The sequence below is a fragment of the Acromyrmex echinatior genome, chromosome 16 (genome assembly GCF_024713525.1).
Source record: "Acromyrmex echinatior isolate Ae372 chromosome 16, ASM2471352v2, whole genome shotgun sequence".
In the NCBI taxonomy this organism is placed as follows: Eukaryota; Metazoa; Arthropoda; class Insecta; order Hymenoptera; family Formicidae; genus Acromyrmex; species Acromyrmex echinatior.
In genome coordinates, this window is record NC_141867.1 from 2,262,974 (window position 1) to 2,285,697 (window position 22,724).

The 22,724-nt window shown below is 37.3% G+C and overlaps 1 protein-coding gene across 1 annotated transcript; it reads left to right on the plus strand.

Moving 5' to 3' along the window:
* The first annotated feature begins 327 nt into the window (after positions 1 to 327).
* Positions 328 to 11,177, plus strand: Jra (Jun-related antigen). Its single transcript, XM_087414405.1, has one exon. The coding sequence runs from the start codon at positions 1,143 to 1,145 to the stop codon at positions 1,962 to 1,964; it is 822 nt and encodes a 273-aa protein (XP_087270531.1). The 5' UTR covers positions 328 to 1,142; the 3' UTR covers positions 1,965 to 11,177.
* The last annotated feature ends 11,547 nt before the right edge of the window (positions 11,178 to 22,724 follow it).

A 22,724-nucleotide genomic window follows, 5' to 3' on the forward strand; every position in this document is an offset into this window, starting at 1 on the left:
TTTTATCGGTACCGCCTATGTTTTAAATGATCTCTCAAATGATCCTCTGCATTTCTGATATTTAATGACAATTCGTATCTCCAGCTATTTCGGAATATCTGTCAGATAAACATGCACCTTAATCCTGTTACCGGCATTTCGATCCCTTCCCTATCTACTAAACTCCCCACTACAAGCACGAATATCCAACTAGGTGCGCATGCGCCCGATATTTCCCAGTAGCTCCGATCGGTCGGCCAATCAGGCGCGCCGGATGGCGACATCACCGGCCAATCGGCGCTGCGTTCGATGACGACAGCGCTATTTTCAGCCGGCGTGACTCACGGGATATAAGCGAGTACGTTTAGTTGGATGTTCACAAGTTGTCGGGCCACCGTGGCGGACAGGGTGATCCGCGTTCGCGCAAAACACGTCGCCGCGATCCCGTCGTGCTACGGCAACGTTATCATTCTGTGGAGCAGAAAGACGGCACCACGTTGTGTCGTGAGTCATTGTTGTGTTGACAATCGAAGCAGGCGGGAGGCAGGAAAGAGAGCAGACAGGCGAGCAGGCAAGCAGGCAGACAAGCAAGCAAGCAAGCAAGCAGGTTGCCGCTTCTCAGCACAGACCGGTTGTTGTCGCATCGGCGTAGTGCACGTCCAAGACGTGCGTTAAACATCGCTGCCTTCTGTACCGATTTTAGTCGACTTTGGTCGACTTCGCTTGTATCAAGTGTCACCCGCGCCGAGGTGATTGGTGCGCGATATACGCCGAGTGACGTGACGGTGGGACGGACGGAGGTGCGGCGTGGAATAAGAAAAGACGGCAGTCGTACCGCGAGTGAATTTTTTTGCGTACAGCCGCTCGCGGCTGTTATGTAATCGCTGCAGCGCGGAGCGAAGTGTTTGCGCGTGACGTAGGCAAAGAAGGAGAGAGAAAGAGAGAGAACGTGAAAGACGACGGAGAACGTCGCAGAACTCGTTGACGTGTTGAAACTTTAGGAAAATCCGTCGTTCTATTTAACTCTTCGGGCCGGCTTAAGCGAGTCGTGTGCCACTCCGGGGGGAACGACCGCTTTCCCGTCCGGAGGCGAGAAATTAGGAGTCGAGGGTAAAACCTCGGTATTCCCTAATCGAGGAGAGTTAATTAGTCCAGCGGCATCGATGGTGCGCAGCCTAACGATGGAGCAGACGTTCTACGAGGACGCGAGCATTTACGGTGCGATGAACGGTCGCGAGAACAGCGTGGTCCAGCTGAAGCGGAATCTCACGCTCGACCTGAACGGTTGCCAGAGGCAGGGCTCGCAGGCGAAGAGGCCACGGTTGGGCCCGCTGCCACCCGCTCTGAACAACGTCACTCCGATTCTAAGCTCGCCGGATCTCAACATGCTGAAATTGGCTTCACCCGAGCTGGAGAAACTGATCATGACGCAACCGGACGGTCTGGTAACCAGTCTACCCACACCGACCACCCAGATCCTCTTCCCCAAAGCGGTCACTGAGGCCCAGGAGTTGTACGCGCGCGGCTTCGTCGACGCGCTCAACGAGCTTCATCACTCCGACAGTTCGCAGGAACCCGGCAGCATGCACGGCGCAACGTACACGACCCTGGAGCCGCCCGGTAGCGTGCAGAGTACAGAGTCCACCATGAGCAATCCCGGCCTGGTGCACGTCAAGGACGAGCCGCAGACGGTGCCGAGCGTGTCGAGCACGCCACCGATGTCGCCGATCGACATGGAGAACCAGGAGAAGATCAAGCTGGAGAGGAAGCGGCAGAGGAACCGCGTGGCCGCCTCCAAGTGCCGACGGCGCAAACTCGAGCGCATCTCCAGGCTCGAGGACAAGGTCAAGCTGCTCAAGGGCGAGAACACCGAGCTGAGCGGCATCGTGCACAAGCTCAAGGAGCACGTGTGCCGGCTTAAGGAGCAGGTCATGGACCACGTGCACGCTGGCTGTCAGATCATGACCGTCAACAACCAGTTTTGAACCTCCAGATCGCTCTCTCCCTCCCCAATCGAGGAGGGATGACGAACGAGCCAACCCTCGTCCCGCTCTCGGCCACCCCTCGAGGATTCGCTGTCACCGTGCTCATCATCTTCTTGCCCCATCGCGAAGGTAGTTTTCGCGAATAGAACGAACAGTGAACTTTCTTACAACTACGGCCGGTGTGTTGGATCTCCTTTTCTACGATTGCGATCGAAAGGGAAATTCTCGGCTGGCGCCATAGGCTTATCGTTCGGAAATGTCTCTCTTCTTATCTCAACCACACGAATTCTTTGTTTCTTTTACGATATCAAGAAGAAAAAAAAAGTTTAACTATGTCCTTCGATATCGCCAAAGAGTTGAAGACAGAAGAGGCGGTATTTTCGACGAGTGCAGGATAGTTCCATCGTCATCCCGAAGAAGGAAAGAAGGGAGGGAGAAAAGGAGCGAGTCCATCGTTCGCTGTTTTTTTCTTTCTTGGCTCTTTTGTGACATGATCGGGGAGGAGACGATCATACAACGATGGCAAGAACAGTAAGCAGCAGGCGGAGCAGGAGGAGGAGAAGGAGGAACAGGAGGAGGAGGAGGAGGAAGAAGAGGAGGAGGAAGAGGAGGAGGAGGAGGGGGGAGGGGGAGGAGGAGGTAGTGATGGTCGTGGTGGAGAAGGAGGAAGGAGTGCCTTCGTACACAACGTGAAACGTAAAAGATGCTTTTAAGAGAGTGGCAGGCGTGCGCGCGTGCGTGTTGCGCGCATGCGAGAGACTTTACACGCACGAGCAGGCGAATGCGTGTATCATATGCGAGAGAGAAAGAGAGAATGTATGTAATAGGGAGAAAATGTATGCATGCAGAGAGAGAGAGAGAGAGAGAGAGAGAGAGAGAGAGAGATCGCGCGAGGTAGCACGAGGGGGAGTATCGCGGCGGCCATTTTGGAGAACGCGAGAGAACCGGCGGGAGATTCAAAGCTACCGAAAGTTGTCCAAGTAAACATCAACTAACAGTAGCATAACTGTTATAATTTCACCCTCAGTAACATAACTGTTATATATAACATGTTGTATCACATCTATCAATCAAATCGAGAGGTTATGTTTATTTTTTACTGAATGCACTTTCGTGAAACAGACTCGAGCATTCCGATAGTCTTGTAAACTTCTACCTTGGTGCATACAAAATTTCGCATTATATATAATGTTACGTTATCTTCAATGTGAAATTGTAACATTGATGTTACGTTACTATTGGTGTTTACCGAGTGAAGCTTTTTTCTTTCCTCCATCTTTCTTCCCTTCGTTGTCGAGCAAACGATCGTCGTCGTCATCAACGATTCGCTCCGTTTTCAATTTCAGGACGCTTGAAATTTTGCGTCCAGGAGATCAATAGAACAGCTATTAGATCGATAGAAAGCGAAGGACTCCTTCTTTCTTTCTCGGCAGTGAACGGCAGTGCCGATTTTCTTCTCTACGCGGACTCGCATACTCGGTTCGCTTGTACAGTTTCGATATGGGATACGTTCGCTTTGCTAGTGACATAAATCAAGTTTCAAAAATTGTTCCTTTGACACAAATACACTCCCGAATACGCGCGAGGTGGTTTTTAAGCCTCGTGCCAAGTTGCGAGGATCGATTCGTCGAGTATCGACGATCCTCGCGTTCATCGCCGGCTCTTTTTTTTTTTCGATGCGAACGAGGGAGACGACTGTGTATTTTTGCGAATCAATCAAAACGAGAGATTCTCATCTTTGGAACCGGAAGGAACCACGCGACCGATTACATGTGATAAGCGCAATCAAATCGAGAGATCACGTTTGCCTTTTACCGAATGCACTTTCGCGAGAGAGACTCGAGCATTCCGCTAGTTTTGGAAACTTCTACACTTTTGGTGCATATAAAATATTGACAAATTAATTAATTCTAAGGAGTAATATATTACGGTGCTGTACTATAGCCGCGCAGAAACGTGCATTAGGGCAGTTGTAATAACGCGTATTTTAACGTATCGGGCGACAGAATCGATCGACGACTATTCGAAGTGTCGAAACGAGCTTGATTTATTAAGTAGCGTGTGTCTCGCGTAATTCTTTTTAAATAAATAGAAACACAGTTTCAAATTTTTACAATAAAATATATATTTGTCTATATCGCGAAAAGATTGAATCTTAGACAATGACAAATTAAAGTATTTTTCTAATTGTGATCAGTGAAATTATGTGTACATATAATATTATAAAGAGGCACAATCCTTTGCGCCGAGTATATATGTAAAATTTTTTAATTGTTAAAATTGTAAAAATATGTACAGATTGTTTCAGTATCTTCCATATGTACGTATTTTAAACCGCTTGATTGAAGAATCATTTGAATAAAGAGATATCTATGCTATGTTGAGAACTATCGGCAGAGAAGACGCGTTTGCTATAATCATATGCCTCGCCCCGCGTGCAATTAATCGCGATTGACATTGTTCGATATTTCTTCTAAGATGGTCGATATTTTTCTCCGACGTGCCTCGACGTCATTTCGCCTGCAACGCGCTGATCGGACGGTACCGAAGTAGCCTCGTTTTTAAATCCGCTTTTGGAGAAGAACTAGCGCTATTAAGGCTGTACAAATAGAGTAGTGTTTGAGAGCAGTCGTGCGTATTGAACCTGTCAAAGAATCGTCATTCTGGGCGAAAAAAAAAATGGACGCGGTGTGAGGGATTGTCCTGCAATCGCCTGACGCGTGCCTATTAATCTAGATTACGCTCGATTACCGACGTACAAAGTACCCGAGGCGAATCACGCGTAATTATACGATCGATCGGATCACGCTTATCATCGTTATACAGGATAATCGAGAAAATTGGTTCCAACTAGTCTGGCTCATCCAAACCGATCCAACGCGAACCATGAAAAAATGATTAATCAAACAAATAAATTTTGCTACTAAAAAATTCGAAAATCAATTTTCTACGCGGAAAGAAAGATTTTGCTTGAAAAATTTACAGTAATAAATGATTTGTTAAGACCGTAATGTGAATACACAACAAGTAAGAATATTAAAAGTCTATTAATGATCGAAGCTGGATTTTTAATGCTTTAAATAATTCAATGTGAATTAAAAAAATTAGCTCAGATCTGAAAGTAATTTTGTTAGATTATCAAAATAATTATGTAGAATGCTTAAACGTTATTGACAATGTTGTAAAAAGTTGTAACACTCTATCTAGTAACCAGTTTGAGCGTCTTATATAATTATGATATCGATGGTCCAAATAAAATTATTCTCAAATCAATATCCAGCTAAAATTTTAGATACTTCATCAAATCGTTCTTTCTACGTGAATGAATTCGAACGGCGAATGACGTACTTAAAGATACGGAAAAATAATTAAAATAGCCTCGTATTATGCCCGGTTTTATTGGTACACCGCGTCCATTCGTGCGATAGGAAGCCCGAAATCTTTCCCTTAGCTCTTAAGCCGGAGACGGCCAGCGAGTCACGTTCTCCTCTTGGTTCTTCTGCGCGTTTCACAGCGCGTAGAACTCCATTTCGTCATATGTGCATCTAGTCTTGTCCAGTATGCCCTTGTAACTTGCGCGCGACGCGTATGCGTGAGCCGCATACCGCACACACACATACACTTATACATGTGCAGATCCGGGATGCACATACGCGTACACAACAACACGGTGGTCGTCGCGACCGCGTTCAATCACGTGTCGCAAGCTGCACGGCGTCGGGAGGCGTCGCGACGCCGGTCATCTGCGATATCGGACTCGCCATACTGGAACCGGCAGGCGTCCACGTTGCTGGAAATACACACTCGTTTCTCTTACGACATACGGAACGGCTTTGTCGAATATCCAAGAGTTTAGCTAGCTATATATACACGCAGAGAATTTTATCTTTACTCTGAGAGTTTACTCTGAAAATATGATAGTTGTGGGACAACATTATATTTTCGAAGAATTTTTATGTAAACTTATTAATAAAACTACAATAAAGTATAAAAATCTTTAAAATATTGTATTGTATCACAACTACTGTATCTTCAGGGTAAATTTTAAAAGAATATTCTCTCCGTGTAGATTTAAAAATAATTGCCATAATCAAAATAATTGTACATAAGACACTTCAAGCAAGATAGATGAGATTTACGGGTTATCTCCGTGTCTTGATATATCGTTAAATGCAAACGTTTCTTAAACATTGCATGTTCATTTCACCAGGGCGAGAAGTAATCCGACACTGCCCAGGTATGATGATACTGCAAAAAATTTTAACATTCTAGCAACTTGAGCTTCTACCAGCTTCATCGTCCAATATTTTGATGGTCTGACGTAATTACTTTCTGTATCTAGCTAAATTTTTAGACACTTCAGCAAAGTTCTTTCTGTGCACGCACATTCACTACTGAATCGTACATCCCCCGTACTCTTGGCGCACACGAGATATCGTATAATACATTTTGATACGAAGACCGCGTAGGCTGAGCCCGAGAACGCACGCAAGTTATTGTTATCGTGATGATATCGGCAATAAGTAAACCTCCTATCTCTTTGCACGGGAAATATCCCTGTACCGGATGTTCAGCTTAATCTCTCCGTTCGGTTACACTAGTCAACAAATAAAAAATGTTTTTCATAATATCAAACAGAGCGGTTTCTTAATCATTTTCGTTCATTGAATATCAGTCAAACTTTGTAACATGTACAATCTTTTTGTTATTGAAATATTTATCAGAACGTCATTTTTCATAAAAATATCTGCTTTACTTTGCTTTAGTCTTTTATACTCTAACTTTTATCTCACGAGACAGATTTAAAATTTTCCTTTCAACCGTGTGAGAAGAGATTTACATAACAATGTATATAGCACGCAAGAGAAACTTAATTTTTATCCTGTTCTTTGACAATTGTAAGCTGCAAGCTTTTTTCAAAATTTTTATAAGCGATGTATTTTTGTGATAATGAAAGAATCCTACGTATAACATAATTTCTTTGGCACATTTATACAAAATCTGAGAGCGAATGTAGCAGAGAGAGAAAGAGAGAGAGAGAGAGAGAGAGAGAGAGAGAGAGAGACTTACTGGTCTGCTATGCTAGAGATTCCGGGTTCGATTCCCGGGAAAACTAAAATATTTTCATACATTCGTTCTTCTCTCGGAAGGAAAGAGCAACTCACCGAGAGTATCCTTGCCAAGAATACTTTTCTAAACAAAAACTTCGTCCGTTCCGGACATTCAGACACGAGCACTAAACGAGGACTAAAGAGAGATACAAAATCTGGGAAGAAGTCGCTATATTTAAATCTTCAAGTATTAAAATCTTTTTGACTACATACAAGTAACATGCTACAACTTTTTGAATTATTACATTAATTTGATATTTTTTTATTACAAAAATATAGCCAATTTTAATAAATATGTAGATCAATACTGTCAACTAAACATTTATTTAGAGTAAATAAGTGTACGACATAGAATGCCATAATTTCGGTCAAAGTTAGATGTTTCGAATAATACAATTAAATAAATTTATTTCAGATATGATTGCGCGCCGATAACTTTCAACACAATCAGTCTGAAACTAATCTCCAACTTTTCTTTAAATTAAATTTAGAAAAACTGTAAAGACATTATTGCGAAAAATATTACCTCAGCCATTTTATGTATGTTATATAAAAATAAATAATATATGTTTAATAAGAAAAAAATGGTTCTATCAAAGAAATAAATATTTTAATAAATATTTCGCTGGCAGTATTCAACTAAATATTTTAAAAAGTGACATTCTTTTCTCAATGTAGATATGAAAAATAGAGTCAACAAAGAAGCACAAAATGTAAGTTTTATCAATATCGGAACTTTGTTGACCAGTGTTATCCGTAAAGTTATCAACGATCCAAGAATTTTTAAATAACAATTGTTACTGCGCTCTCTTCAAAATGCATTTCGAAGAACTCGGATATAATCGAACGGAAAGATTGGAATGGGACACCTTGTAGAGGGGAGCGAGCAATAACAAAGCAATCTTACCTCCGTTTTGCGCATTATCTAACGCGAGACGGATCGCGCGCGCGTGATCGCGAAGAAAAATACTTCACAAGCGGGAACGGGGAAAAATATCGCGATTACGTTGCGCAATCTTTCGCGAATAATGTCCTCGTCCCCGTAACTTTGTCCAAGACAATTTCCGAGTCTCTTGTCGGCGTAATCAGAGCAGTGATCGGAAACAATTATTTGATAAGAGCGACTATCGTGATAAAGGGATCATGTGAAAAGAGACGAGTGATTTTTTTTTTTCCGCTTTGTATCGTTTCGCGGGGATATTTCTGGATGAAACAAAAATCGACGTTCGATTAGAGCGAGGATTAAGCAAGTCAACTCTAAGATCTGTCGCTCGCGACGAAACGCACGCGTCTTTCTTCGTGCGGACGTTGCGTAACGCCGTCGCGCGAAATCTAACGGGTGTGCCCGACGCGAGCGGGGACCACACCTATCGATTTATCTGCGATCTCGTATCTCCTCGGCACGTTAGAAGAAAATATATTTTACCAATAACGTTTCTTTGACCGATGTTTTTAAGTGGGCAAAAATCTTTTTTTTCCGCGCGACTCGCACGAACTCGTGTATGTCGGACGATTTTTTAGACGCGAGAATGGAGCTTCAATCAAATTAATTAAGCGCGCTGAAACGATAGGCGAATCGGCCCTCTTCGCGACGTAAATCGCGATCGATCTTTTACAGTACACATTTACGACTTACGCACATTTTTATCGAGTCGAGAAGGAGGAGGACGCCGAAAGTGCTTGCGCGAACTTGCGCGCTTATCCGACATTTACGACTGTCCGTTGGCCTCGTTCTCCCTCTCTCTGTACTTTCTTTTTTTAACATTGACACGAGAATGTTAAGATATATTTATTTCTTAAGATTAACTCCCGCCGATACTCGCTATGATCGCTACGATAATCTACTCCGCAGAAACAAATAAAATATTAAGAACAAGAACAGAGAAACTATTGTCCTAGAGAGATTTCTCACGTATGAAACGTTGTCGTCGTTGTAACGTACATAACAGCTTCGGCAGAGGTATTTACGAAGGAAAAAAAGTCGGATTATTATGAGCGGTGATTACGTAACGATATTGCGACGGCGAGTATCGGTGGATTAATGCGCGCTGTTTCCTCTCGCTTGGATATCACACTCTTTGTATTTATTCGTCGCGATGATGCCTCTTTGCTCTCGATCGCAGAATCGCCGATCGAGAGGATAATCACTAGCTGAAATATTGTCCCACTGATTATGTGATTCCATCTGATTACAAATAATTTTTTTCACTACACATATGAAGTTATTTGGTAAAGTACACCATTTTATTTAATATTATACATTTTCTCGTGGTTGCATATGTATTTCATAATGATTTCGAGGACTCTGTTTCACGATTACATTAAGTCTAAGTGATTATCCTCTCGTCTCGGATTCATCATGTCCGAGCGACTCAAACGACATTTGAGGGCAAGATAAAAGCGAAATCCTCGCCCGTACCATGGTGGAGATATAAAAGGTGTGTTCGTTTTCGAGACGAATTTCGTATCGTTCTGTGCATAATCAGACGCAGCCATTTTAAACATTTACATCGCAGTAATTTTGAAGTGACATATTGACAAGCGGATATGAATACGTGTCAAGCAAAAACGTGTACAGTTTCCGAAAAAAAAAGGAAAGAAATTTACATTTTTCTCGACTTTCAAAGAAAAGAACTCAACATAATATCATAATGACGTAATAATCGCGGCAACATGATATCGTTCTGGATATCATTCTTCTTATGTTCAAAATGTCAATCAAGAGCACATTTATACTTCCACTCTGGTCCGTACATTCTGATGTTTAACCCTTTGCGATCGTATCGATGCGATGAAAAGATTTTATTTTAAGGGAGAGAGGTCGTTGGAACGTGTGTTATCTCGGAGAAATTTTGAAAATGTGTATGTAAGATATATGTACAGTATCGACTCATCTCGAAGGGTTAAAATCAAAGAAAACTTCTCCGTATTCCTTCGTGCATTCGATGTTAAGTCTCCGAAGCTGACGATGGATCTGTTGAACCCATTCAATTTTATTCTTTATATTTCATCTCTGCAAATTATTGTTATTAAAATAAACTTAGACACGTCGAGATCCGTTTTGGCCGAATATGGCCTTTCTCGCTTTTTCGAATAAACTTCCCAAGCAAACAATTTAAAAAAACACTTTGGCGTATAAAAAACGTATTTTAAATTAGTAAAAAAGAAACATTTAATAAACGTTACAAACATCTTATAAATGTTTTTGTAACGTTTATTAAATAATTTTAAAAAACGTATCAAATTTTAAACGTTTATTTTTCAGTTTATATATTTATATTACATGATTCCTAAAGTACAATCAGTGTATTTTGAACATAACTGTGTTGCTTGGGTTAATATTCATTCTTTATACGACTAACGTCATTTTAGATTCTCGTATGGATTATAACTTGTGCCTTTTAATCAACATTGAATGGGTCTCACAGATCGAGCGTTATCATAAGTTATAAGTGTGTTACAGATTTTAACGTCAGTTTCGGAGGGTTAGACACATGGATAGCCCGCATAGATCTTTTATGATTTTATGTAACGCGCCGTGAAATGAAACGAGAGAATACGGAAGTAGTGCTCGCGAACCAGACATGTATTCACATGCCTTCGTGGCGTGCCTTCTTTTTCTCGAGTTGTAATAAATCGTGCGACATTCTTCAAGGGACACACGTCTTTTTTCCGCGGTGAGGAGAGCGGTGGCGCAAGATGTATGAAAGTAACGGAAACCACATGTGATTTAGTCAGTAAGAGCGAGAAAAACCCCCCATTAGAATTTAATATTTGCGTGGCGAGGTGTTGTGCGGTGGTTAACGACGCCTGTGAAAAAGAGAGAGAGATATATATATATATATACACATACATATATATATTATAAAAACACACACATACACTCACACACGCGCGCGCCGTAGAGAGTTACGTGTAACATTATACATGAGAGTAAATATTACTATTATAAATGTAATAATATTATATATATATATATACACATATATATATGTTATATATTGTCTACCGACAGAGAGCGAAGAAATCTTTTTTTACGAATAATTTTATTTTTGAATGAAATACGACGAAAATAAAATTTCAATACATTAAACACAAACAAGTTGTGTAACTTTCTTTCTTAATCCCTGATATAGTTCTGATATAAATTTTATATATATGTATATGATGCATTTCTGCTAATCTTTCGTAATTCTGTTGCACGTAATTATTGACCTTTGTGACCTTTAATCCTTGAATGCAGTTTGATCAATGATTTGTTTTTCTGTTGCATTTCTGAAAATCATTAAGAAGAATCATTTTCGAATATCACGCGAGAGAGAACGGAAACTGAGTTCCAACATGCGGAGCGACTAAATCTCCCCCTCCGATCGCGTTAATTATAGCAATTGACTAATTGGCTCAATTGGGAAAGTTCTTGGTACTAATTAAAATCGGGCGAGCGGGCTTTTAAAAGTGCACTAGTTATTAGAACGACCTTTCATTCTGAGAATCTCTTCTTAACGAACACTAATCCAGGTTTTATTTTCTTTCGTTAAGACAACGAAGTATTATCAAATAATACTTGTTGTATCCCCTACCAACAGAGTAATTACATAAAAGAGTAATTAGATAAAAAAATATAATTTAATATTATCTAATATAATTTTATAAAAGTAATATGACATCAAGTTACTCCTTCGGTAATAAACGTGTGTTCAATAATTTTTAAGAATATCATCTTTTTAATAATATCCATAAAACTTGCGATAAAAAAAATAAATACAGTTTTTATTCAAACCGATACTGACGTCTGTATTTGCAGCTCTTTTAACTTGGCTTAGTCATCATTTTACATTACCATCAAATCGTAAACGAATGTGCAACATTATTCGAATTTATTTTCACATTAAGTCTATCAGCGTAAGTTTAAAATTGTTAATGAAAAGTTACATTTTTTAAATATTCTATTTAAGAGACATAGTTACTTCTTTTGAAAACAATGAAATCTTCACAATTATAGAACAAACGGCAATATCGTGAAAATTATTAATTACAATTCAAATTATATTACGAAATATTTTCTCTTGAGAAATAATCGCTTCAGAGATAAATCTACTTTAGAAAAAATATTCCTAAGTGTAAGAGTAATGTTTATTAGAATTAAAATGTCACACGAAAGAATGTCGTATATGACACTTGGGAATTATCTATGGCTTTTGAAATTCACGTGTGTGATCATAGCAGCGCAATTACAAGATTACAACCTCAATTACGTTTTACGGACTCGGGCCGTAAATAATTACAATTTGTTATTTTTAGTCGGAAGGACATTTAAAACAAAGCTGCACAAGCTCTTTAAATCCGGCCATCGTAAGGGAAAGGTGAGATGATCGTAGGAAACGCATTCATGGCCGCGGATGAGTCGATAAGGCATAAATTCCGTCGAGCATGGAATGCACAGTGAAATGCCACATTCACGGATGCATGTGTGCGATATGTGCAAATAACTCGTGAGTTATAGCCGAAGGAAACAGGAAGACAGAAACAAGGAAAAAAATAAAAAATAGATAGACAGATGTACCTAGAGAAAGGCGTTTATTAATATTCTATGCCAAGCCTTTTAAGAAACATAAAAAACGAAATGAATAAGTGGTAACAAATAAAAAATAATACAAAATAATACCACATCAGAGAGAAATAGAGAGGTGGAGAGAAGGAGAGAGACATTTCATTTTAAATTAGAAAATTGTGAAGCTGGATTTAAGATGGTTACTTTATTCTGCAAACTATTGCAGACTGTTCTACGTGTATTTGTGTATTTTAATCTAGTGAATTCTATTTTTTTTAAAGGTTTTTTTGCTACAGGATCTTATCGATTATACGATGCTAATACTATGTAATTATAATAATGGCTGACAGTGACATGATGGGCACATAAAAGTGGTCGAACAATGAAACGACTCACACGGTCCGGTCGTATTTTCAACGCGGTCTAAACCGGAGATAAAAATTCAGAGGACGCCGTCGCTTCGGCTCGCGTGCACGCGGAAGATATCGCCGCGTTATCGACGACGGTGTTATCGCGACCGTTATCGGCGAGCGCGCGTTTACTTGAGCCCGTTTAGCTATTGAATGCGTGCTTATCGCAAACGGGGAAGAGTAAACAGCGTCTCCACCGATTTATGTTCTTCGCACACTAGTTAGGTTTTTTTTCGTAAACGCAGTCGGTGCTTTGGTACAATTCTAAATAAAGAAAAGAAAAAGGTCGATCAGAGATCAAAGATTCGACAGAAGAGCGCTGCTGGATTTGTACGATTCGGAATATGCATGAGAAATACAGTTTTACTGAAGTATCTGAAAATTTATCTACCTATATACAGATCTGAAAATAAATTTGTTGAATTATCAAAATAATTATGTAAACTGTCTAAACGTTCATGAAATAAAAACCAACTACGTAATATCAACAATATCATAAAGAAATATCGTTCCTGTACACTGTCGATTTTTAGCTGATAGTACGTTCTGGGAAATCGTTGATCCCATTCGCGAATCTAATCGATCTCTAACTGAAATCCATGAAGATATCGTGGATATCGATCACATTGCTCGGATTGTGAAAAGAACGCACTTGGAGGGGGACTAGAACCTTGGTGCCAGGTTGGAAACGATCGCTGGCGAGGAGGAGAACACGAGCGACGTTTTCTCCTCCGGCTTCGTGTTTTCTGTCTTTTCTTCTTCTTTTCCTAGTGTTTACCTTGGCTTTGGTGGAATGCGAAAGATAAGTGACTACGTACACGCGCGTACACGCGAATCTCGAAAAGAAGCTTGCGTTTCATTCGGACAGGAGAAGAAGAATCGTTCACGATGATGTCGTGTTGCTGGATCAAAAGCGACGACTGCATTATTTACTTTTATTTTTAGCAAAGCGATAAATTTCGTCCAATTTTTTCGTATAAATTTTTATTATAAAAATATCACTATATATTTTTAAACTGAAATATTCATCGGACATTAATTTTATTCCTTTACGAGCAGAATTTCACTTTTTTTATATTTTGTATAAAACGATAATATGACCAATATAGCAGCATAATAGATATCATACTGATTGTATGAGAGTAATAATACATGTGTGAGAATCGTTTTATCGAAACTTTTACAATTGATAAATTCTTCTCGTAAAATTGAATAACGACACATGAAAATAGATTGCGTAAAATGTGAATATGTAAACGGATGAAGATTTTAAATATTAAACGGCCACACGAGCATTTTATTACTGTTGAATGTTGAATATATTTCACGAACGAGGTTGACCTTCGATCGCTGCTCGACAGTGTCGATTATTGAGATGATGGATTGCGCAATTAACTCGTGAATGCTCTGTGAATGTAATTTGTGCGTGTAAAGAAATGTCAGCGTTATCTTTCGGCAACTCGGAGTCGACGACTTATTTGTATACAAGAAAACAAAGTTTTTACGCAAAACACCGATTGTGCTTTAAATAACCTGTATAAATGACCTGTATTGTGTAAATGCTGTGTATCTTTAAAATACATGAAACAAATAATTATTAGTTGCGTAAAGTAATTACTACTTGCGTATTTTTCTGTGTGATGTTTTGTCCACAAGAAAGCAGCTGATCATTGTTAAAAAAGAAAATGCAGTTTTCACACTTTTCATAAATTATGTTCAATGTGTTTATCTATAATTAGTTAAAGATACCGTCTGTTTCTTCTTGATACATTAATCACTTATCATTGATTGTTATTTTTACAAAATCGAATTGCTTTCGTAATGTCTGAATCCAAGCAACACAGTTATATTTAAAATACGTTTAATATCTACCTTAAATATTAAAAATTAATAGTAAATATATAAACTGAGAAATACGTTTGATACATTTTTTAATTATTTAATAAATATTATGAAAACGTTTACAAGATGTATACAACGTCTATTTAACGCTGTTTACTAGGCTAGGTTAAAATATTATTTTTACTTAATATTCAAGCAAGCTATTTATATTTAAAAAACGTTTAGTCATAAAAACATTTTAAAATATTAGGTGTTGGAATTAATTCGTAGCGTTTTACAAGTGATGGGAAGTACTTTCATTAATGTATTTTTTAATGCTCATGTGAAATAAATAACATTCTTTCATTAAAAAACGCTACGAATTAATTCCAACACCTAATATAAACATAAAAATATTAAATAGATGTTATTAACGTTAAATATATGTTTATTAAATCGAAATGTCTTGTGTAAAAATAATATTTTAAACTAGTAAAAAACCTTAAATGAACATAAAACATATATAACTTATAAATGTTCTAAAACTTATAAAACTTTTTTATAACATTTATTAAATAGTATAAAAAACGAAAACAATTTTAAACGTTTATTATTTAGTTTATATATTTATTACATGATTTTTAATATTTATTAAACGTATTTTGAACATAACTGTATTGTTTGATAATGAAGGCGTTTTATCGCAAGAATTTTAACCGAATTGTGACCGAAGAGATACCAAAACGTTTTGGACTTGGTTCCCTCTTACGTAATCGTTTAATTATTTATTATTTATTAGGTTGATTTCGTACAAGTCAAATGAAAATGAGATCGCATAATTTATCGATCGAAGAATCGAGGTGTTCGAAACAACGAAGTCTCCGCGCACGTTTGTGCACATCGTTCGAACACATCGACGAGATAAGACTATAAATTGCCTTACGTATCTTCGTCGCATCATCTCGTATAGGATGTTTCAAAAAGTACTTGAAATATTTCTTCTCGGGAAATCATCTGTTCCATGCCTTGACGTTCAAATGCCTCCATACACTGTTAAATCTATAGGGTCAAATTTAATTTAACGTGAGTCGCCACTGCTCCTATTCAATCTTATCGTTATTTTATATTTACTAAAACGATATACTGTCAAATTTAATTATCGTTTGGTAAAAAATAACGATATATTTAGTAGGAGCAATAGTGACCAATATTAGATCAAATTTGGTTCTATAGATTTAACAGTATAAATGGATTTGAAATTAAGATTTCAGAAAGTCGTTAAAAATTAAACAACCAAATAGAAATCCGTCACATTGAGTTAAATTTGACATTATAGATTTAACAGTGTATTTATTATTTATAAAGTATGGATGAATGTGTGAGATTAATAGAAGAAACTGTAAATAAAATTTATTCTTGGTATACTATTATATAAACTGGAGTAAAAAACAAGGTCTATTCTATAACAAAAACTTAAAAAAAAATTGTAATAATTTAGCATTTATAAAAATTTTGTTTGTCAACATTGAGAACGACCCGATCGGTGTATATTTTCATAATCTACAATGTATTTTCTTTATTTTGTATCTCTGGCTCGTGGCCCCTCAAAAATTTTGATTTCATTTATTATTACCGAGCCTTATTATCTTCTATAGTAAAAAAAAATTGTTTTCTCTACAAACAGAACGAACGGATTCGTTAAGATAGAACGTTCGCATGACGGAACCCCATTTGGTCGTTCATGGGGTTCGAGACAAAAGTGTGCTAACAGGGAATTTGATTGGACGCGCTAGTGCGCACTGGTGCATACTAAAGGCCGTCGGCAGGCAGAATGTGCGCATAAAAGCATATGGGTAACATATGCGGAATTGAATATTCAGTTTCGCGGAATTTATGCGTTACGGCCGCCCGGGACACATTTATGCAATATGCATCTTCGTAAATCTATGCACGCGGCACGAAACATGCGGCAGTGCGCACCAGTGTAAATTACATCGACACGAAACCTCCGAGTATTTGTATTCGTAAACGCGCGCGTTTAATTGTCAGCCGTATACCGGAGTCGTCACGCCTCGCCGGATACGGCGATGAGATCGAGTGCCGCTTCGATGTGGAGGATAAAGAGGATAAAGCAAAGCCCGCAGGCGAGAGATCGCGACGAATCGAACGCTGGAGGCGATATTTCTTTCAAATACGCAATTCCGTCGAAAATACCCGCAATATAAAAATGTTAGAATCTTAGAATCTTTCTTTTATAAATTCTCTATAATAATAACCGAGTTGAATTCCGCGAAATCGATTGAAAATGGATGGCACTGGGCGAAGGTCGCGCGAGTGCCATGTCGTCTCCGAGGTCTAGCTGGTCTAGCTCTCCGCATCTAGATCGCCTTTAAGAGAACGATCCGCGATGGAGAAAAATGCGAGGTCGCGCGCGTGATCGCATCGGTATATATCCGTATAGAGTTACAAATGAATGCGCGCGCGTTTAACCCGCGGCGAATGCGTGATTATCGCGAATTCCGACCGCACCGGCGGTCTCTCATTATAGCGTGTCCTTGAATTGATCATAGTTCTCTGCCGCAATGGTATTGCGCGCGCCTGTTTTATTCACCTAATTGCTCTTGTGCGAATTATCGTCCAATTAACGGCGGTCCCGACGGTCCCGTTCCTGACGGCGGACCTCCCGCTCTGTTTAATTTTATTAATTACATCGCATAAATGATCAGCGTGATCCGTCAATGATCCCTGCGTTTCTTGGTTATTAAACGTTATTTATAGAACTTGAACTTTTTTTTTTTCAAATTATCAAGTTAAACAATCTTGCAACAAAATCTTTGCCTTTTTATATTACATTCTCAACACGTCATTTTCGTTTCATGATTCTTAGAAACTCTTTTTGAGTCGTGATGATTTTGATGAGTTTCCTTGAAGTTACGTTAATCATTGTTGATGATTGATAGAATAATGTTTACTCTTAACTTATTCAATGGCGATAACTTTAAAATTACGTTGTTTTGGATTGCGCCACTTTTAATGTAAAAAAGCGATACGTAAAAATATTGTTAATTATTTATTTAAAAGTCATTCATTTTAATTTTTTTTATTAAGCAATTTATCAAGAGAGATATAATCAATAGTTATCTATGAGCGCGATTTTTAATGTAGGCATAAAAACCCAATGAAATGTTCATATTCCATTTATGTAGCCACTATTACGTAATCGTATAAAAGTTGTGCCGTGTTCCGGCATTATCTTGATTTTTGTATTTTAACTGGCTTATCGCGATGTGCTGGCTCTCTATGTTATTAAGCGACGACGCGTGGGATAATAGATCTCATCTGTTTACCCTTCACACAATGGCAGCCAATGAGAGATCTTTAGTCCTTTCCAACTAGATCCCCATTGCCGATAAAAAAGTATACCGATTCACGTGAAAATATTTTTTTGTATTTATGAATATTATTTTTCCATGGATTTTACAAGAATGCCAGAAATTATCATGTAGAAGATCGTGCACGAAAAAACGATTTTGAAACGTCTAAAAGTTCAGCTAGATACAGATCTAAAAATAATTATATTGAACCATTAAGGTAAGAATATTGGATCTTAAGTGACTTGCTGGAGTATCAAAATTTTTTACAGCATTATCATCTTGTTTGTCCTACATAATTATTTTGATGGTCTAACATCATTATTTTTAGATCTAACTGATATATTTTTAAATGCTTCAGCAAAAATATTCTTTCTGAGAAATAGTTCACACTAATAATGTGTTTTCCAATTCACGGAGCATTAAATATAGAAAATTTTTCCGAAATACCTCATTAAGTGCATACACTTCAATGCTTAGCACAAGTCTTTTATCAGATACTGCCAATATAATATTCAGAGATAAAAAGTGAAATGTGTTCTAAAATTTCTATTTTATATTTTATCGTTTAAAAAAATGATTTTACTACAATGACATATTCGCGTTGATTAAAATAAAAATAAACGTATTTTAATTAATTTTTATAATTAATACAAAGTTTATTTTTTACTTCGCGTCTCATTCGCTTTTTTAATTATATTTTTCTGTTAAATTTTTACGACACACTGGATATTTTTCCAGCACACCATTAAAAAAATCCTGATCTAAAGAGATTTTAATATTACAAAATGGTATTATAATTCTCTAACAAACGTTAGCGCTTTGTTTTTCCTTTTGTTCTGTTATCACAAAAGATAAAATAATTACTGTTTAATTAATAGCCTTTCCCCCTTTTTCTGTTTCTCTGAATTGTGCGCACGCGTAAACACACTTATATATTCTTTATCAGTTTACTTCGAAAGTTTATTTTATCTCTTCCACGCACCGTTGAGCACGTAGACCAGACGCGATATTAAAACAATCATCGTGAATCGAACTATCGATTTTAATGGCACTTTAAGCGTCGCGGACGTCGCTCTGGGCGAAATTTCGCCTTACGTATCACTTTTCCCCGGCATTGTTATCTCAGCGATGTGTCATTACTTTGATTGTCGGGCAGGGAAACGTGCCAGGATAAGTAGGCCAAACTAAAGCGGCGACAACACTTTGTAATGCAGATAAGCTGCCGGCGAATGCAACAACGGGCGCAATGCAACCGCACGCGCGACGAACCTGCGGAATGCACGCGTAAACAAAGAGCATGCGTGGGACAAAGAGAGTTTTGCGCTTGATCGTGTCCTCGTGCCAGACGTGCGAAGTCTAGCAGCCAACGTATTGTGCTGTTAGATCTTCGGATTTGTGGCTGGATTTGTCCCACCAAATGTTTAATCTCCATTTGTGTCTCCATCTTTCTCTTTTTTTTTCTTGTGGAATAAGTTAATTCTCGTTTAATTTTAAATACAAAATATATATCTATCATCAATGGACTTCTTGCTTCTTAAACTTGACAGGATTTTTGTTTCCAATCGAAAAATTAGTTATTTTTAAGTTTTATAAATTGACGTACTTATTGATGAACTTTGTGTTCGCTTTTTATATTTTTTATTGTATATTTAAATATTTAACATGTTTTTTACTCTTATTTACTCTATTATTGATTTTGCGATTTATTCGCGTTCTCTTTCATTATACATGTATAGGGAAAAAGTCTTTTTACAAGTTGATAAAAAGATCTTTTTCTATCAATATCTTCGTTAAAAATGATCAAAATTTAAATTTAAAAAAAGGATTTTAAAGCTTGAAATCTCTACTTTTGAATGGTTACTATATTTTTTGAATTTATGAGAACTTTGTAATTTTTAGATATAGAAGACTACGAGCTGAAAAAAATAAAAAAAATTTCGACTATCTATTGTGAAAGCTTGAAGCTTTTCTTTCAAAATTATTTTTTACAAATGTTCGATTTTTTGTTCTTGAGTTACTCGCAGATTAAGTAAAAAGAAACGTTTTGATTTTATTGCTCGAAATTCCATTAAAAATTATCGTATCACAATTATAAATACAGATTCTTAAAGAAACGTTGCTTTATCAAGTGGTATAATTGTCAATTTTTTTTAAATACAATATATAGGTTGGTAAAAAATCTTTTTACCAATTTGTAAAGGAACTTTTTCCCTATGTATGAGTTTCTAAAGTTTGAGTAGACTTTGAGATATGTAAAATGTATACAAATTCAATACAAATTTCCAACTTATATATGATTCCTGCGATTAGGAAATAATAATAGAATTGATGAAGTACTTTATGAAAGAACCTTTTGTAAAGCGTGTTGCGTGGATTGAAAAGAAAATTGGACGCCTACTTTTGTATTTTTCGGCAGCGAATGGTTCGCGTTGGCGTACAAGCGACAGCATTATGCAGTCGGGTCGCATTTACATCGGAATGATGTTTTCTCCAGTCGAGTCGGTCTCCACGTGGCCGGATGCGCCTTTTAAATACGTATACGCGCGTTTGCGAGAAAGCCGTCGTCGTCGCCCGTTGTTTTCTCGATTCCGAATTCGTCGGTCGTTTAACAGTCTCTGCGACGACTGAGAATTCGTTTCAATGGCTGCAGATTCGCGATACGATACCGATCGGAGACTTTGGACGAGACGTAAATGTATCGAGGCAGAAAGAATTTCGATGAAATGAAATTACATTAATCGAGCAACCTTGAAGAAATTCCTATTTTTTTGGGAAATTTAATTTTTAACATTAACTAACATTTTGTTCTTATACCTATTATATAATCGAAGACAAATAATTTATTGTTTATACAATGAATGACAGTTTACAGATGAGAAGCTTTTTTCTGAAAATTTAACTTTTTATTTAGTTTTTGTGAAAAACTTTTCAATTGCGTAAAGAATTTATGAAGAATTCACACTTTCAGAAAATTTCTCAAAATATTGATAATGCTGATTATATTATTTAAGATAATAATTATTTGATATTTAATCGTGACAATAACAGTCGCAGATTGAAAATTTCTCTAATAGTATAATATCTTATGTAATTGCAAGCGTTAATACAATAATAGAACAGATAAATACGTTCGTAAACATAGATAATACTTTACTTTACAAATACAATTACATATTAACTTGTCTGCCTTCTTTTCTAAAAATATCGCTTGATAATGTCAAGAGTCTTAAAGCTTGAAGGGGCCTTTCGGTAAGCAATAAAGCGATGAATGTAAACTTTCACAGATACGTTCTTGAAGATCTTAAACTAAAGCGGTACTAAAGCGAGGAGCCTGAAAAGGAGATTGAGACGAACAAAGAATGTAAGTATACCAGTCAAGAGAGCCTAGAACGAGGAAGTGGTACCAACAGGATATTTTGGGTGATTTTATTTTTCTTTTCTTTTCGTTACTTTTTTTATCACCCGCATTCCTGGGAAGCCTAAGACCCAAAAGGGTCCGAATGATCTTGCTGACTTCTTCGAATCAGACCTTTCCTTGGGAATCGTAGAGAGACTTCGCGTCGAGAGAACATCGTCATGTGTATGTGTATGTGTGTGTGTGTGTGTGTGTGTGTGTTTCGATAAATAAAAGCTATTTTAACAGAAGATGATATTTTGGGCAAATGTTTATGATTAGAAAAAATTTAATCTTTATCTATTGAAATTTCATAACAATTGTCTTCACTTATCTAATCCATTTGTCCAACATTCTCAGTAAACATCAGCTATCAGTAATATAATATTACATTAGTATTAGAATTCTTTCTTGTTTTCACTAAATGTAAATGTATAATTATTTTATATTAAGTTCCAAAAGCATATATTAATTCAATTATATAAAACCTATAATTTCCCATTCGACAATATAAATGTAATATAAACATATGATGTACGTAATGATTATAGTATTGAGTAAGAACTCAAAATATAAATGTATAGTTTTAGTTTTTGGTTTCTGTAATACTATTGTTCAACAAAGAATTCATAAAAGGGAGTAATCTTTTCCCATAATTTTTTAAATGCTGAACATAATCTCGTTTATCAAATTACAAAAAGTAATTTTCTGTTGAAAAGTGTTAGAAGAATTACAGTAAATAAATTGAAAAACGTTCGTTTTTTTTCTTGGCTATTCGATGTTATTGGATTTGAATATTATTCACAACAACGTAATATTCAGCTTATCTGAGAAACTGGGCGATTTTTTTTTCTCTTTGAATCGTTTTTCTTATTTCATGTAAATGACTGACGTATCTGGTCGCGGCCTTCGAACCTATACCCTTATCGCAATTCTTAGTGCCAGTCTCATATAATCTGGATTGTCAGCGGTTCTAAACAAAGCGCTTGAGAGCTCCATTCGTCCGACAAGCACGCAACTCCTTATCTAATATAAACTTTGATTTTCTTTGTCGCTGTAGAGAGAGAGAAGAGTGGCATGGAAGAGAGAGAAAAGAGAA

Bases quoted from the DNA above. Each gene is read 5' to 3' on its own strand.
- Jra (XM_087414405.1), top strand. From the start codon at position 1,143: ATGGTGCGCAGCCTAACGATGGAGCAGACGTTCTACGAGGACGCGAGC.